Genomic DNA, 16,954 nt, shown 5'->3' with positions numbered 1-16,954 from the left:
GTTTTAAAATAATAAAAATAAAAATTAAAATTAAAAGTTTTAAAAAAGTCTCAAACTTGAATGTTTTTATTAATAAAGTTTAAATTATTATTTTATCAAAACAATAAAAATAAACATTACAATCTATATAAAAAAGGTAAATTATGAAACACTACTTTTAAATTTTTTTTTTTTTTTTTTTTTTTTTTTTTTTATTTATTTGAATTTTTTTTTTTCATTTATTTGAATTTTTTTTCATTAACAAAATGGAAAAAGTAATAATTATAAATTCATCTCAAGAATTAGACTTTTATCTAAACAGGTCTATATATGTTTTTGTATTTTACAGTTCATTAAAATGTAAGTATTATAAATATTTTTTTTTTTTTTTTTTTTTTTTTATAATAATAGTATTTTTTTTTTAAAAAAAAAAAAAAATCCAGGCAATTATGTTTTAAATTTAATATTAAAGTGCAACTTAAATATTTTTTTGTATTAATTTTAATATTATTAATAGTTATGTAGAATGATTTCACAACCTTTTTCAAAATTAAGTGAACAATATCCAACAGTTAATTTCTTAAAAGTAGATATCCAAAGTTTGATTCATCCATTGATTTCAAAGTTATCCACCGTTCTTCATTTCATTTTTTTAAAAAATGGTTCTAAAATATCAGAGTATTGTATGTATTTGGTTTTTTATTTTTTTTATTTATTTATCTATTTATTTATTAACCCCATATTTTTTTATTTTTTTAATTTTTAATTTTTAATTTTTGTATTTTTGCCAAACTAAAGCTGGATCAGATTTACAAACAATTGAGAAAACAATATTAAATAATTTTTGATAATATTTAAAAAAACAGAGTAATAAAAAAAATATTATTTTTAATTAAATAATTATTTAATTCAAGTTTCATGGTTTTTTCCTAAAATCCGAATAATCAGGTTAATTAATTAATTTATTTTCTTTATTTCCATTTTTTTTTTTTCATTTTTTAATTTCAAATTTAAATTAAAAAAAAAAAAAAAATAAAAAAATAAAAAAAAATAAAAAAATAAAAAAATAAAAAAAAAATAAAAATGAGAAAAAAAAGAAAAAAAATTGAAATCGTTTTTTTTTTAATTTAAAAATAAAAATAAAAAAAAATTAAAAAATTAAAAAAAAAAAATCGATTACCTTTTTATAGATATTAAAAAAAAAGCATAGATATTTTAAAAATAACTAAATAAAATTTTTTTTTTTTTTTCTTTTCTTTTATATTTTTAAAATAAAGCAAAAAACAATTATAATAAAAATAATTATAATAATAATAATAATAATAATAACACACCCCCTTTCCCACTTAAAATTTTAAAACAAAATATTTTTTTTATTTTTATTTTTTTATTTTTATATTCAAATTTAAATAAATAATATTAAATATATATATATATATAAGTTCTAAATAATTTTTTTATTCAAACAAATAAACAAATAACTTTCCAATAATAATTTTAAAACTCAATAATAAACAAAATGACAACTTCAATTTCTTCTTCAAACAACAACAATAACAACAACATCAACAATGAAATTATTCATTTCACAAGTTTGGGTAAGTAATAGAATATTAAAAAAAAAAAAAAAAACAATATCATTTTTATTAACTATTTTCTTTTTTTATTTTTTTTCTTTTTTTTTATTATTATTTATACAATTTTAAAAAAAGGTTATGGAGAATTAAGATTGGCCAAAAAATATTCAACCAAAGATATATTGGATGATTTATTTCAAACTGAAGGAGGTCTCATCGTTGTAGACGGAAATGGTGAAGAATACTTCCCAGATGAGGATAATAATTATGATTTGGTACCAAATAAAACCTATACTATTGTATCGGAGAAAGATTTAGATAGTGATACCGACGAAAGTGATGATGATGCTGATGAAGATGAAACACACAACGAAAAACATGACAATGACAATGATCATGAGCATGAGCATGAGCATGAGCATCACCAACACGAACATAAGGGATGTTGTAATACTGATGGTCATCATGAACATGATGACAATGAAGATTCGCAACAATGTTGTTCAAAGCATCATAACGCAACCAAATCAGAACTAAAGCGTATTCAAAATTCACAAAATGGTAATTATATTCAATTTTATTATTTCTTTTTTTTTTTATACTAATAGTTTTTTTTTTTTTTCCAATTTAATATTTAATATTTAATATAATATAGGATTTAATAAACTATTAAAAATGAGAGAGGCTAGAATTAATATGATTTCGAAATTATATAAAAGAAAATATCCAGAAATTTTTGAATTGAGAGAAGAGTATTTTGATAAAGATTTCATAGAACCAATTAAACAATATAAGAAAACTAAAAACCAAGATGACCTTTTAAAAGCATTAACGAAATTAACTGAAACTAGAATTTATTCTTTTAGAATATTTACAATGGAATTTTGCACGTATGTAATTTAATTTTATTATTATTATAATTGATTAACAAAAGTAAAAAAATCTAATTTTAATTTTAATTTTATTTTCATTTTTATTTTTATTTTAGTAAATTATTAGAAGAGATCGAAAATTTTAAAAATACAGGATTACCAACAGCAAGACCAAACTCTATGAATAATTATGGCGCAGTATTGGATGAAATGGGATTCACCGAGTTTTTTAAACAACTTAGAGAAGATTATTTATCATTATTCACATCAATTCTATATAAAGATTACAATGGTGAAAAGTTAAATAGTCATCATGCATTTGCAGTTCAATATAAAATGGATAAAGAAAAAGAATTAGGTTTCCATTATGATGAATCTGATATAACTGTAAATTTATGTTTAGGTAGCGAATTCACTGGCGGTTCTTTATACTTTAAAGGAATTTTAGATAAACCTGAAACTCATAACGAATACTTTGAATTCAAACATATTCCAGGTGTAGCTTTAATTCATATTGGTGTTCATCGTCATGGTGCATTAGGTTTAACAAGTGGTGAAAGAACAAATTTAATTTTATGGTTAAGAAATTCAAATATTGCTGACCAACAATCAGAATCAAAATTAGAATAATAATAATAATAATAATAATAATAATAATAATAATAATAATAATAATAATATTGTACACTCTAATAAACATTTGTATATAAGATGTTTTTCTTTTTTTTTTTAATTTAATAATTTTATTTTATTTTTATTTTTTTATTTTTTTTATTAATCAATAATAACCTCTAAGGTTAATAAATGGGTGGAAAATCTTTGTATTGGTAAAATGAGTATTGTAAATTTATTTGAAGAAACAACCAAAGTTTCAGTTTCAAAAACAAATCCGAAAATAGAATCTACTATTGCCCCGTAAGTAGGGATAGAGCATATACCTTATAAAAAAACAAAATTATTAATTATTATTTTAAAATAAATTAAAAAAAAAATAAATACCCCCACGAACCAAACCAACATAATTAGGAGTAGTCGGGTCATTTAAACTATAACCAGAACCAAAGGAAGGAAGTACAAAAAATGATAAAAGGATAACTTTTTTAATTTATGATCCAGTGCCAGATTGAAGTGGTAAAATATCACTGTTTTTATACTCTGATGTTAAAACATATGATCTTTTTGTACAATTTTACCCCTCAATAAAAGGTCGAGATAGAGTTGCATGGGAATTAATACCAAAGTAATGTATTGATGTTATTATGGTGATAGAGGTATTCCTCATATAAGTTACTTTGCTGATGTTGGTAAAAATATAGATCAAGGTATAATTTGGTAATTAAGGTATAAACAAAGTTTTGATTTTGTAATATCCTATAGGTGCCTATAGGATTTATGTTCCAAGTGTCCCATGCCAAAATTAATATGGACTTATGTCTGCTAGAATTACAATATTAATTTCAGCAGCCACATTAAACCTTGACAAAATATACATATAGTTAGAAAATACCTCTTTTGAATGTAGTTATAGTTTTGTTGAAAAAGTCATTTCATCTGATATTGTTTCATTTATTTATGATTTATGTAAAACCATTAAAATCCATTGAAATAACCATCACAAAGAAGTGCAGTATTTAAAAACAAGAAAATATTTTATAAAGAATATACATATTTTTTTTTATAAAAACTTTAGTTAAAAAAAACTTTATTAATAATTTTTTTAAAAATTATTTAATTTGATTTATCATGGCTAATTTGATTTAACTCTTAAACTTTAATTTCTTTTGTTAGCTTTGAAGCCCATGGACACCAGAAGCAACTATTGAATCATTTATTATTTATATATATATTTTTTTTTTTTATAAAAAAATATGTGTTAATCAAATTGTAGTTTTTAATTTTTTCAAAATTATATTTAATTAAATACATACCCTGGGAGGAAAGCTATTATTTATTTTATAAAAAAAATAAAAAAAAAATAAAAAAAAATAATAATAATAATAATAATAATAATATTGTATTAGTTTTTAATTAAAATTTTATAATTTATATATTAAAATACTCACCACCACAGGCCTCATCAAGGTAATCTTCTACATAACTAGCTGTAGCATCACAAACTTCAATGGCCATACTGAAAAATGTGACTGTATCTGGGTCAATATGAAAGGAATACTCTATAAGTGATGAAATGAAATTAGTAAAATAATTATAAAAAAATTAATTAAAAGTCAAAACAATATTTACTTGGATTATAGTCTTTATTTGACTTTCTAATTCTACCCATTACATGAACTTCTTCAGTTTCCTCTATATTTTAAAAATAAAAAAATATTTTTAGCATATGGATATTTTTATAAAATCGTGTATATTGTTACTATTATTATTAAAGTTTGTTAAAATTTATAACATACTTCCAGACAAAATATCTCTGGCTTTTTGTATTTTTTCTGAATCAGTTAATTTGAAAATAAAATCATTGTCTTGATAGGTTTTTAAAGCAAAATAGGCTTCTTCAGATTGTACCAATACTGAAAATGTTAAAAGAAGAGATAATAAAACTAATAATAATTTCATTTTTAAATTTAATAATTTATTTTATTTTAATTGGTTATTTACAATTGAATAAAATTTTTTGAAAATGAAATTAATTTTTTTTTTATAATTGTTTAAATACCTAAAATAATAATATTAATTATTATAGAAAAAAAAAAAAATAATATTAATTATTTATAAATAAAAAATTAATTTATTTAATAAACTGTTGGGGTGATAAAAACGTAAATTAATTTTAACCCATACTTGTGAGATAATTACTTCAAAAAAACTTTTTACAAGTTAATAATTTTAGTGCTCTCCAATTCAGTTTATTATTATTTTTATTATTATTATTATTTTTATTATTATTATTATTATTATTATTATTATTATTATTATTATTATTATTATTATTATAATTATTATTAATTATTATTATTATTGTAAAAATCAATTTATATTAAAAATTTGAAATCACTGAAAAAAAAAAATAATAACCACATTAAAGGTTGGTTGTGGTTAGATCTCCCAAAAAAAAAAAAAAAAAAAATATTATTAACAGTGTGCTGGTAAAAATTAATTTATTTGAAATTTTTTTTTACTTGTTTTAATTCTAATTAAGACAGAGGAGAGTTAATGAGGTTGAAAAAATAGAAATAAAAACAAAAATAAAATAATTACTACACCAAAAATAAAAAAAATAAAAAAAAAAAAGTAGAAATAAAGAAAACTAAATTTTTATTGGAGTAATTATTTTATTTAAGAAAATAAAAAAATATTATCTCATGATTAAATATTTTATTTATCAGATATAACTTCTATAGAAAATAAATGGATTGAAAATCTTGAGATTGGTAATAGAATTACAGAGAAATCCTTTCCTACATCAAATTTTGGAGTTTCAAATACAAATCTATCATACAATTGATAACTTCTATTTTGATGGAATGTTAAACGAGTAACCAAGTTTTTACTTGATCCTTGAGTATGAAAACTGTATGTTTTATTTAAATAATAAAGGTCATCAGATCCAGAGGCAAGAATTCTTCTAATTTTATTAAGTTCATATCCATTTGAGTTTGTTTTTATTACTTTTAGTTGAAAGTTATTTGGTATATATTCATAGGTTTTATTTAAGTGATATGAATAATAAATTCTGATTTTAACTTGATTGTTTGGCTTGGATAACAAAAAGCTTTGAATGAAGGCTATATCATAATTTGGTTGATTTTCAGTCTCAACAAAAGTTATATCAACAGCATCATCTGAAACATACTTTCTATAGGGATAAGATTGAACGTAAATTCCATAGCATCCTGTTAAAAAATCAAAAGATTGTTGAGGTCTTTCATAAGGCAACGTCCAAACTACACCTTTTTTAATATTTCTACCAACATCTGCAAAGTCACGAATAATAATTGTTCCACTATCACCTTTCTGTGTATTATCTCCACGTTCCCAACTGATTCTTTCACCTGTTGAGGATGTCGAGGTTGGTTTATAAACTACCTCACGGTCATATCTTGTAACATCTGAGTACAAGAATAGTGAAATAGTTCCGCTCCAATCTGGTACTGGAAATTTATCTTCACAACGCCAATTTCCATTTGAATTTGTTCTACATCTATTATCATTTTGAATTAATATTTGTGGTAAAATAATCATATAATTTGAAAACACCTATTTAACATGTAATCATAATAAAGAATTAGAAAAAAAAAAAAAAAAAAAAAAAAAAAAAAAAAAAAAAAAAAAAAAAAAAAAAAAAAAAAAAAAAAAAAAAAAAAAAAACTTACATCAAGTGAATGTAATCGAATTTTAGCACTAAATATTATATCTTTGTTTGTTCCATTTACAATTCCTGGATGTAAACCCATTGAAATTCCATTATAATTAGCATCACGGAGTAGTGCTGAGTATATTACTGCAGTATCAATATACAATTTGGCTAAGAGGCTAATACGAGTTGGATCTGAAAATTGTATTAAACAATCTTCCAATTTACTTAAAAAAACATAAAACACTGGTGGTAAATTGTTTTTAGTTTCTTCTGTAGTTAAACCAGTTGCACCAAATTCTTTTTTCCATATATTGAGCATATCCATATAATTATCTGAAGATTTTTTCAAAGTTTTAAATTGATATCTGCATGTTTGAAGAACACTTGCATTAATGACTTTATTGGTATAGGTTTTCATATCTTTTGCAATAAATTCCAACCTTTCGTTAAACTCTTTCATTCTAAATTAAATTAAATTTTAAAATTATTTGTAAATATATTTACAATATATATCTTTTATTTTTATAAAAAGTGTTTTACTTACGTTACTTTTGGTTCTTCTGGTTGTTTTGGATAAAACTAGATTTTAAAATTAATATTTTAAAGCTTTTTTATCATAATTTAATAATTTAATAATACATACCAAATTGAATACAAAATATAAACAAGAATCTATGGCTGCACCATAAACTGGAATACTACAAATTCCTAAAATGAAATATAATTAGTTTTTTTAAAATTAAAATTTCAATTTTAATTAAAAGAAATAAATCTTACCACCTCTAACCAAACCAATATAATCTGGTAATGTGGGATCATTTACTATATGAGCATCATTTGAAGGTAAAAGTAATAAACATAAAAAAACAATTAAAGATAAAAAGATAACTTTTTTCATTTTGATAAAATCGATAGTGATTAAATTTTTTTTTTTTTAAAAAAAAAATATAATGTATTTAAAATTTTAAAAAAAAAACTATTAAGTTTAAATAGTATTACCTGAAATTTTCCTTTGCTTTAAAATAATGATTTTTGTGAATTAATTGACCCATAATATTTTAAAGGACCAAACATTTTGTTTTTTTTAAAAAGTTGCCCAATAAATTTTGTTTTTTAGGATCAAGTTGCCCAATAAATTTTTTAAAAAGTTGCCCAAACATTTTGTTTTTTTTTAAAAGTTGCCCAATAAATTTTACGATTCTCAATTTAAATTAATTAAAAATTAAATTAAAAAAAAAAAAAAAAAAAAAAATTTTTTCATCACTCCATTTCTAAAGATAAAAACTGAAAAATTTTAAATTTATTGGGTCTAATATTTTAAAAATCAATATCTTTGGGTTTTTTTTTTTTTTTTTTTTTTTTTTAATTTAAAATATTAATTTGATTAGCCCCGTTCAATGATTTTTAATTCAAGATTATTTTTTTTTTTTTTAGATTGGCCCACAAGCTAAAAATCTCCAAACCAGATTTCTTTCCTTTTTTTTTTTTTTCGTCATAAATTTTATTTCAAAATTACATAATAAAATTAACCGTTTATTTAAATCAAACTTTTTTCGGTAACCAAAATCTATTTTTTTTTTTTTTTTTTTTTTTTTTTTTATATTTTTTTTTTTTTTAAATTCTTTTTTTAAATAAACAAACTACATTCTATTTAATTTATTATAATAATTAAATCTAATTTTAAATAATATGAAATTATTATATATTGTAGTATTTTTATTATTTGCTATAAAACTTTGTTGTTCAGAGTATTGTGGAGAAACTTATTGCGTTGAAAATAGAAATTGTTATTCATTTATAGGTTGCAGAAATTCAACATGTTTATATGAAACAATAGATTTAGATGATGAAGTTGATTGTACAGTCGACACATGTAGTGATAGATATGGTGTTAAAAATACTCCAAATAATTCATTATGCCCACCAGAAAATTTATGTGATATGTTTCTATGTGATACTCAAAGTGGTTGTGTTGCTATACCAAAAGTAAATTGTCCAGCACCAAACCCATGTCAAATTCCATTAGGTTGTAATAGAGAAACTGGTATTTGTGAATACGATGAAATTGATTGCCATGATGATAATGAATGTACCAACGACTATTGTGACCCAATACTTGGAGAATGCATCCACTTTTCCAATGATACCATTTGTTCAAATAAAGCAAGTAACTTCTCTACTTGTGTCCTAAGTGGAGTATGTGGAGAGTTTGGCTGTAAATACGTAGAAGATAATTGCAATGATGGTAATCCATGCACAGATGATTATTGCGATTTTAAAAACGGATGTGTTTCACAAAAAAACGATTGGAATTGTGATTCACTAAGTGCATGTTCCGAAGGTATATGTACCGACAATGGATGTGTTCAACAAGAGGTCGATTGTGATGATGATAACCCATGTTCAGAAGATTTTTGTCATCCCTTATTTGGATGTGGTTCAATATTAAATGATACTATTTGTACAAATGGTAATAAATGTGTAAATAGTACATGTACTGAAGATGGTTGTTCATTACCAGTTCCAATAGTTTGCGAAGATGGAAATCCATGTTCTGATGACACCTGTAATCCCTCCACTGGTTGCCAATTCACATTGAATAATTCAAATTGTAATGATGGAAAGAAATGCACTATAGATCAATGTGGTCTAAATGGTTGTACACATACAAATATTACATGCCCACCAAAAAAAGTTGTGGACATTATTCTTATAGGATTAATTTGTAGAAATCACTACTGTGATCAATCAACTGGAAATTGTGTTCCTGATATGAATTCAGTATCTCTATTATGTATATAAATACAACCAAAAAAAGAAAATAATAAAGAAAAATAAAAAATAAAATTAAATTTAATAAATAAATAATTAAAACAAATCTTCATAGTAATAATAAAATTTAAATAAGAATTTTATTTTAAGTTAATTTCATTTTATTTTTTTGTTTTATTAATTTTTCTAATCTTTTGTTATTACGAATTTCAATGATTTTTTTTGTTTTTTTTTCGTTAAAAACTAAACAATCATTTTCTTTAATTTTTAATATAAAATAAAATAATTTTTCAGGTAATATAATATTTGATGGTGATATAAAAATTGGGTACAGATAATTTGCAAAGAAAGTATAATTATCTTTTTGTAGACGAGTAGCAAATAAAGATTTTCTGGAAATGATTGAATTTGTACGAGTATCAAGTGAGAAATCTTGAAAATCAGAAATTCCCAATAACCTTTCTTTGTATAGGTATTTTAAAATCTCTAATCTATTATTGATAATAAGATGACAAATTTGATTTGAATTAATTTCAAGGGAATTCTTTTTATTATTATTACTATTTGAAACGGTTGAAATTAATAATTTAATAATATTAAAATGACAAAATTTTAAAGATTCTCTAAAAAGTTCTTGAAAATCTAATTGTATTTCAGAGTTTTTAAAAGTTGGATAGTTTAAAAAGAAATTTAAAATTTGAATATTACCCAATTGAATTGATAACATTATTAATGGTGTAACTTCATTTGACGATTGAAATTGAATGAATGGGAAATAATATTGTAAAAGATCTAATCTATTTGCTTTTATAAGTGAAGGTAATGATTTCTTTATTTTTTCATCAAATGAATGATCTAAAGAATAAATTGATTTAAACCTACTGAAATCTAAAAATTCAATTAAATGTTCAAAAATATCACTTCTCTTAAAGAAACAACTGGCAATTGAATTTGAAGATTTAAAATCTAAAAGAAATTCATTATGACTTGTTAGATTCCAATCTGCACCTAATGGAATTTTTGAACTTAAAAATTGTTTATTCTTTAAATTTGTAAATAATCTATCAACATTTAAACTTGATTCTCTAAAACTTGGATCCAATGAAAATGGTGATGGTGTAAAATATTGAATTTTACCATTTGATTCTTTAAATGATTCAATAAGGTTACTAACTAAAAAATATCTTTTATCAACTAATAAACTATTAAAAATTATATCCTTTGGTATAATCGAATTACATTCTTTTGAAAGTTGAAATAATTTTATAATTAATTCATCTGAAAATCCTTTTTCAATTGATTTCTTTATAATTTCAATATTTATAAAATTATTTTTTAAAATTTTAAAAATTATTGTAATTTTTTCAATAATTGATAAATCAATTGAAAAAACTATTTGATTTTCACCATCACCACAAACTTGAGATATATTTGTAAAAATTTCATTTAATATTTTAATTTTATTTTCCTTATCTTCTTCCTCCTCTTCTTCTTCTTGACCATTATCATAATCATTATCATTATTAAATATTGAATTTAAAATAAAATCTTTAAATAAAAATGAAATGATTTCATCTTTTAATTCAATTGAATCTAAATCTAATTGTTTAAATATATTAATTGAATTTGATAATGATTTTTTATTTAATTGTAAATAATCTTCAATTAATTTCTTTCTATAGGATTTTGTTAATGATGGTTGTAATCCTTTTGATTTTAATAAGATTCTATCAACTTTACAAATATTATTAAAAATTTTAATTTTATCTTGATCGGTATGATTTGAAATGAATAATGATAAACCTCTTTCTCTAAATGGTTCACGTTTTCTTGATAAAACTATTAATAAATTATCTATTGGTATTGTTGGATTTTTCCAAATTAACCTTACAACTTCATCACCATTAATTGAATCATTTAAAATGAATGATAGAAATTGACTTGAAAAAGATAAACAATTGTTTAATACTGCTTCAATTACATTACTATCATATTTAATTAATAATACATTTACAATGATTTTAAAGATATCTTTTTCATAAAGTAGTTTTTCTGAAAGTATTTCAAAGGCTTTATTTATAAATTCCACTATTTTAGTTTCAGATTGAACCAATTTATTAATTCCATTATAATTGAATGATGAAACATTTACAGCATCTGGAAATCTTAAATCACAACCGGAACTAGAAACTTTAAAATAAAGATTCAAAGCATCCAAATTAAAATACATACAAGATAATTTAATAAGATGAAATAGTGTATTCCTAGTTAAGAAAATCGATTTTAAAAATGTTGGAATTTCATCATCAACTCTTTCATTTATAACATTGAATGATATAAATTGTAAATCTAAATGTTTTTTATGTAATTCCAATAGTTGATTAGTTGTTGTAACATTTTTCATTGATTCAATTATTGGTGTTCTCTTTAAAGTCGTATCAAATCTTTCCAATAGCATTGCTTTTAAATTGTTGAAATCTAAATTTGAAGAATTCTCCTCTTGTTCTTGAAATGAATTCTTATTTGGACCATCCATTATAGCAGCGAAATTCGATGATGTCGTTGAAATAGTTTGACTATGTGCACCATCATCACCTTTATCAATAATGAAATTATTCTCTAAAATTAATAATTTATATCTAATTGATTTTAAAAAATAAATTGATAAACATTTAATATGACTTTGTTTCCTATCTCTATATTTATTAATCAATTCTTTTAAATCTAATTTTAATTCAATTTCAATAAATTCTAACATTCTATCTGGTTCATTTGAATCCAACGCATTCTTTATTAAATCTGACTCTGTATAATTAATTGAATAATTTTCAATTATAAATTTTAAACATTCAAAACTTGAATTAATTATACCTAAATCAAATAATTCTTTTGATAATTTATTATTATTATTATTATTTTCATTATTATTTTCATCATCATCTTCACTATCATCAGTAGTATTATTGAAAATTTCTAAAAATGTTGATAATGCAATTTTTGAATTAAAAATCATTGATGTTTCAATTAAATCGAGTGTATTCATTTCATCTCTTTTGTGGTGATATAAAAGTTTTAAAATTTCAATTATTTGTTTTCCAAGTTTTGATTTAATTTCAATTGATTTAATATCTTGAAATAATCTCTTTATAGATTGTTCAGTTATATGTATTGGTTGATTTGATTTTAATTTATCTTTTAAAAGATTATATTGTTTCTTTTGAATTAACCATTCTAATGATTGAATTTGTTCAAATCTAATTCTTTTTGAAATCATATGTCTTCTTTGATCACTATATATACTTTGATTCTTTACATCATCAAATATTAATCTAAACAAATATTTATTTTTAAAAACTTTCCAGAATAAGATTTCCATTTTTATAATTTTTTTTATATAACTTTGAAAATATTTGTTTTTTTGATTGTTTTTTTTTTTTATGGTGGGAGTAAAAATAAAAAATTAAGAAAAAAAAAAAAAAAAAGATTTTTTTTTGATCAAAATTGTAAAAATAAAAAAAATAAAAAAAAAAATTAAAAAAAAAAAAAACTGAAACCAAAAGGTGAAAAGTAATTTTATGTGGCATTGGTCAGTTTTTTATTTTTACTTTTTTTCAATATATGACTCCCTTAAAAACACAGTCACCAATATTCAGATATTTTTCTTAAAAAAAAAAAAAAGAATATCTTTTTTTATTATTTTTTTTTTTTTTTTATTTATTTAATTTTTATTTAACAAAATTTTAATATTTTGGATAAATTTGATTTATTAAATTTGATTTAATTTGTTGTAATTGATTTGTTGAAATTGTGCAACCATTTGGATTACATAATGAAAATGTAGTTTTATCATAAACTGGTGTTGAAAGTGATAAATTTAAATTTGAAGTACTCTTTTCAAAGAATTGTGTAATTGAATTATTTGAATGATCATTTAATAGAATTAATTTATTTGGTATATAATTTGAATGAATTTCATCAAGAATTGATAGTAATTGTTGTTTTTGTTGATTATCATTACTATTAGTTGATAGAATGATTGTATTGATTGAATTTAAGTATAAATATAATGAACAAACCATTTGTGGGAAAACAAGTGGTGCCTTTTCTAAATATAATGAACAATTCTCCAAGGTTTTCTTTGCTTTCTCTTTATAGGCTTCATTATAGGTTATTGAGTAAAGTTTTAATAAATTTGAAACACTAATTGATTGAGGTGATGGTTCAGCACCATCATGTTCTTCTTTCATTCTAGATAGAATTGATTTATCTAAACCAGATGTTGAGTAATAACCACCATTCTCTAAATCATAGAATAAATTATCTTGTTGTTTTTGTAATTTCATTGCCCATTCCAAATGTTTATAATCAAATGTAACTTGATATAAATCCAATAATGCTTGAATTAAAAATGAATAATCATCTGTGAATGCGTGAATTTTCGATGGACCATCTTTATAATTTCTAATTAATCTACAATTATTAAGTTTATCGTCTTCATCATCGTAATCATTATCATCACCAACACTATCGTATAGATGGGTTTTTATGAATTCAATTGATTTAATTGCACTATTTAAATATTTTTCATCTTTAAATAATTGATAAGCTTTACAAAATGATGATACCATTAAACCATTCCATGATACAATGATTTTATCATCCAATTGTGGTTTTGGTTTAAATTGTTCTCTAAATTTGAATAATTTCTCTTTTGATTGATTTAATGATTTTTCAATTTCCTCTTGAGTCTTTTTAAAGTATGCTGCAGTTTCTTTTAAACTCTTTACAATTGTTATTACATTCTTATCTTTAAATTCATTATGTGGATCATCTTTTGGATCTACATTACCATTTTCAATTAAACCATGGTGAAATGAATAAATTTCAATATCATCTTTATCTTGAATTGCTTTTTTAATATCTTGATATGACCAAACGTAGAATGCACCTTCTTGTTTTTCATTTATTTCTAAATTTAAACTATCTGCATCCTCAGCTGAAAAGAAACCACCAAGAGTATGAGTTAATTTAGTTGAAACATAGTGTAAGATTTCTTTAGCTACTCTTTCAAATAATGGTGATTTAGTGATTTGATAAGCATCTAAATAAACTGATGCCAATTGTGCATTATCATATAACATCTTTTCAAAATGTGGTATCATCCAGTCAGAGGTAACTGAATATCTATGAAAACCACCACCAACTTGATCATACATTCCACCATTTGCCATTTTCTCCAATGTGAATACTAGCTTATCTAATGATCCAACTTGTTTTGAATAATCCTCTTTTAAAGTCATTAATAGGAGATTGAAAATCGAACATCTTGGAAATTTTGGTGCATCAGAATAACCACCATCGATTGGATCATAACCTTTCATAATTTGTTGAAAACATTTCTCTATGGTTTGACTTGACAATGCATTATTAATATTACCCATTGGTTTTTCTTCCTTCAAGAATTTAATGAATGAATCTGCTCTCTCTTGAACCATTTCTCTATCTTTTCTCCAAAGTTTATCCAATTTCTTTATAAGGTCAGGGAACCCTGGTCTACCATACTTTGCTTCTGGTGCGAAATATGTACCACCTGTGATTGGATGTAATTGAGGTGTTAACCAAATGCTCATCGGCCAACCACCTGATCCACTAATCTCGGTTAAATAGGTCATATAAATCTTATCAATATCTGGTCTTTCTTCACGGTCAATTTTAATATTTACACAATATTCATTCATTACTTTAGCAATTTCAACATTTTCAAAACATTCACGTTCCATAACATTACACTAATATATTTTTAAAAATATTAGAATTTAAACAATTTTTTTTTTTTTTTTTTTTTTTTTTTTTTTTTTTTTTTTTTTTTTTTTTTTTATATTACTATTTACTTACCCAATGACATGCCATATAACCAACACTAAGAAATATTAATTTATCATTATCTCTTGCAATTTTAAAAGCCTCTTCTCCCCATGGCAACCAATCAACTGGATTATGAGCGTGTTTTAATAAATATGGTGATTTTTCATTTATTAATTTATTTGTATATTTAAAATTTTCATTATTATTATTATTATCTGTTATTGGAGTTGTTTTTATAGTCGATTTATCATTTAATGTTGATGGTGTTGGTGTTGATGTTGATGTAGCTGTCGTTGTTGTTGTTGTTGTTTTGTTATCTGACATTTTAAAAAATCTTTTCTCGAAATCTTGATTGTTACTACTGTACTTTAATTTATTAAATAATATAAAATTTGATGTTGTTGATTTTAATAACTTTGTTTTTGAATACAATGAAAAAAATTTAGAAGAAAGCATTTAAATAATTAAAAATTTTCATTAAAAAAAAAAAAAAATAAAAAATAAAAATAAGAAAATAAAATTAAAAAATTAATTAATAAAACATTTTTCCAAAAAAAATAAAAAAATAAAAAAAAATAAAAATAAATTAAAATTAATTTAAAACAATGTTCAAAAAAAAAAAAAAAAAAAAAAGAATTCTCAAAGAAACAATAGAACCCAACAAAAAAAAAAAAAATAAATAAATAAAATAAAAAATAAAAAAATAATAAGAATCTAATTATTAATTTTTTTTTTTTTTTTTTTTTTTTAATTAAAAAATAAAAAAAAAAAAAATAAAAATAAAAAAAATAAAATTTATTTAATATGTATTATTTTTGAGCATCGTCATGACTTTGATAATAATCCAATAAGAAACCAATACCTTGCATAAATAATTTAAATGGTTCTACGATATCACCTGGTTTCTCAGCAGTTACCAAAATACCGCAATCTGGAACTTGAAGAATAGTTGAATTTCTTGGATTAAATTGTGAGAATAAATCAATGATATCCTCTTTATATGTTGAATCTTTACCAACTACTAATAAAATTTTACATCCTAATGCTTTAATTTGTTCTTCTTTAATATCATCTCTCCTATTATTATTATTATTATTTTGTTAATAACCATAAATCTAATTAATTTATATATATATATATATATATTAATTTTACTACTCACTTTACAAATGAATGAACATAATGATATAAATTATCTGGATTAATTAAAACCATTTCCTTTTTAATTATCTCTAATAAATCTGGGTTGGTTTCTTCTAAATTCTAAATATATAGATAATAAATAAAATAAATATATTAGAATGAAAATTTTAAAAATAAAAATTAAAAAATAAAAAAAATCCTCTAAGCTTACATCAGCATAATAATGATCAATAAGATATTTTCTAACACCAGTTGGATTTTTTAAAGATGGTAATGTTGTTAATTCAACCCATGATTTAACCCAATCTAACCAACTAAATGATTTAATAACTGAACCAACTAAAACTAAACCAACCACTGATCTTGGATAAAAAATTGAATATTGTGTTAAAATACAACCACCTGCACCTGCACCTAATCCAATAAATACT

At 21.8% G+C, this 16,954-nt stretch overlaps 9 protein-coding genes across 9 annotated transcripts in view; 4 read left to right on the top strand and 5 right to left on the bottom strand.

The window, feature by feature from the left end:
• Positions 1 to 245: 245 nt before the first annotated feature.
• On the top strand, positions 246 to 745 carry DDB_G0270780 (hypothetical protein; the record flags this gene model as incomplete). The annotated part of the gene is made up of 3 exons (XM_641625.1): positions 246 to 343; positions 391 to 471; positions 505 to 745. The coding sequence occupies 3 exons, from the start codon at positions 246 to 248 to the stop codon at positions 743 to 745; spliced, it is 420 nt and encodes a 139-aa protein (XP_646717.1).
• Positions 746 to 1,498: 753 nt separating this feature from the next.
• Positions 1,499 to 3,058, top strand: DDB_G0270778 (hypothetical protein; the record flags this gene model as incomplete). Its single annotated transcript, XM_001732909.1, has 4 exons — positions 1,499 to 1,577; positions 1,692 to 2,117; positions 2,212 to 2,446; positions 2,545 to 3,058. 4 exons carry the CDS (start codon positions 1,499 to 1,501, stop codon positions 3,056 to 3,058), a joined length of 1,254 nt encoding a protein of 417 aa, XP_001732961.1.
• A 202-nt stretch (positions 3,059 to 3,260) lies between these two features.
• Positions 3,261 to 3,764, top strand: DDB_G0270332 (hypothetical protein; the record flags this gene model as incomplete). Its single annotated transcript, XM_641622.1, has 2 exons — positions 3,261 to 3,343; positions 3,698 to 3,764. The coding sequence occupies 2 exons, from the start codon at positions 3,261 to 3,263 to the stop codon at positions 3,762 to 3,764; spliced, it is 150 nt and encodes a 49-aa protein (XP_646714.1).
• Positions 3,765 to 4,192: 428 nt separating this feature from the next.
• Positions 4,193 to 5,002, bottom strand: DDB_G0271074 (hypothetical protein; the record flags this gene model as incomplete). Its single annotated transcript, XM_641621.1, has 5 exons — positions 4,193 to 4,244; positions 4,357 to 4,369; positions 4,492 to 4,602; positions 4,673 to 4,735; positions 4,840 to 5,002. The coding sequence occupies 5 exons, from the start codon at positions 5,000 to 5,002 to the stop codon at positions 4,193 to 4,195; spliced, it is 402 nt and encodes a 133-aa protein (XP_646713.1).
• A 759-nt stretch (positions 5,003 to 5,761) lies between these two features.
• Positions 5,762 to 7,641, bottom strand: DDB_G0270330 (hypothetical protein; the record flags this gene model as incomplete). Its single annotated transcript, XM_641620.1, has 5 exons — positions 5,762 to 6,643; positions 6,760 to 7,204; positions 7,288 to 7,322; positions 7,387 to 7,451; positions 7,521 to 7,641. The coding sequence occupies 5 exons, from the start codon at positions 7,639 to 7,641 to the stop codon at positions 5,762 to 5,764; spliced, it is 1,548 nt and encodes a 515-aa protein (XP_646712.1).
• Positions 7,642 to 8,432: 791 nt separating this feature from the next.
• Positions 8,433 to 9,545, top strand: DDB_G0270328 (hypothetical protein; the record flags this gene model as incomplete). The annotated part of the gene is made up of 1 exon (XM_641619.1): positions 8,433 to 9,545. One exon carries the CDS (start codon positions 8,433 to 8,435, stop codon positions 9,543 to 9,545), a length of 1,113 nt encoding a protein of 370 aa, XP_646711.1.
• Positions 9,546 to 9,660: 115 nt separating this feature from the next.
• DDB_G0270326 (hypothetical protein) lies at positions 9,661 to 12,891 on the bottom strand (the record flags this gene model as incomplete). The annotated part of the gene is made up of 1 exon (XM_641618.1): positions 9,661 to 12,891. The coding sequence occupies one exon, from the start codon at positions 12,889 to 12,891 to the stop codon at positions 9,661 to 9,663; it is 3,231 nt and encodes a 1,076-aa protein (XP_646710.1).
• A 364-nt stretch (positions 12,892 to 13,255) lies between these two features.
• Positions 13,256 to 15,836, bottom strand: DDB_G0270776 (DUF255 family protein; the record flags this gene model as incomplete). Its single annotated transcript, XM_641617.1, has 2 exons — positions 13,256 to 15,304; positions 15,411 to 15,836. 2 exons carry the CDS (start codon positions 15,834 to 15,836, stop codon positions 13,256 to 13,258), a joined length of 2,475 nt encoding a protein of 824 aa, XP_646709.1.
• Positions 15,837 to 16,189: 353 nt separating this feature from the next.
• DDB_G0270324 (NDR family protein) overlaps positions 16,190 to 16,954 on the bottom strand; it is a gene marked incomplete at both ends in the record, with an annotated part of 1,495 nt that continues 730 nt past the window's right edge. The window contains 3 exons of the mRNA XM_641616.1: positions 16,190 to 16,457; positions 16,543 to 16,643; positions 16,735 to 16,954. The exon at positions 16,735 to 16,954 is cut by the window's right edge and continues 6 nt beyond it. Coding sequence (XP_646708.1) covers positions 16,190 to 16,457; positions 16,543 to 16,643; positions 16,735 to 16,954 — 589 coding nt within the window. The remainder of the gene's footprint in view (positions 16,458 to 16,542; positions 16,644 to 16,734) is intronic.

This window comes from Dictyostelium discoideum, assembly GCF_000004695.1.
Source record: "Dictyostelium discoideum AX4 chromosome 1 chromosome, whole genome shotgun sequence".
NCBI lineage: Eukaryota > Evosea > Eumycetozoa > Dictyosteliales > Dictyosteliaceae > Dictyostelium > Dictyostelium discoideum.
The sequence above is the reverse complement of the archived record's forward strand: the minus strand, read 5'-3'. Positions and strand labels throughout refer to the sequence as shown.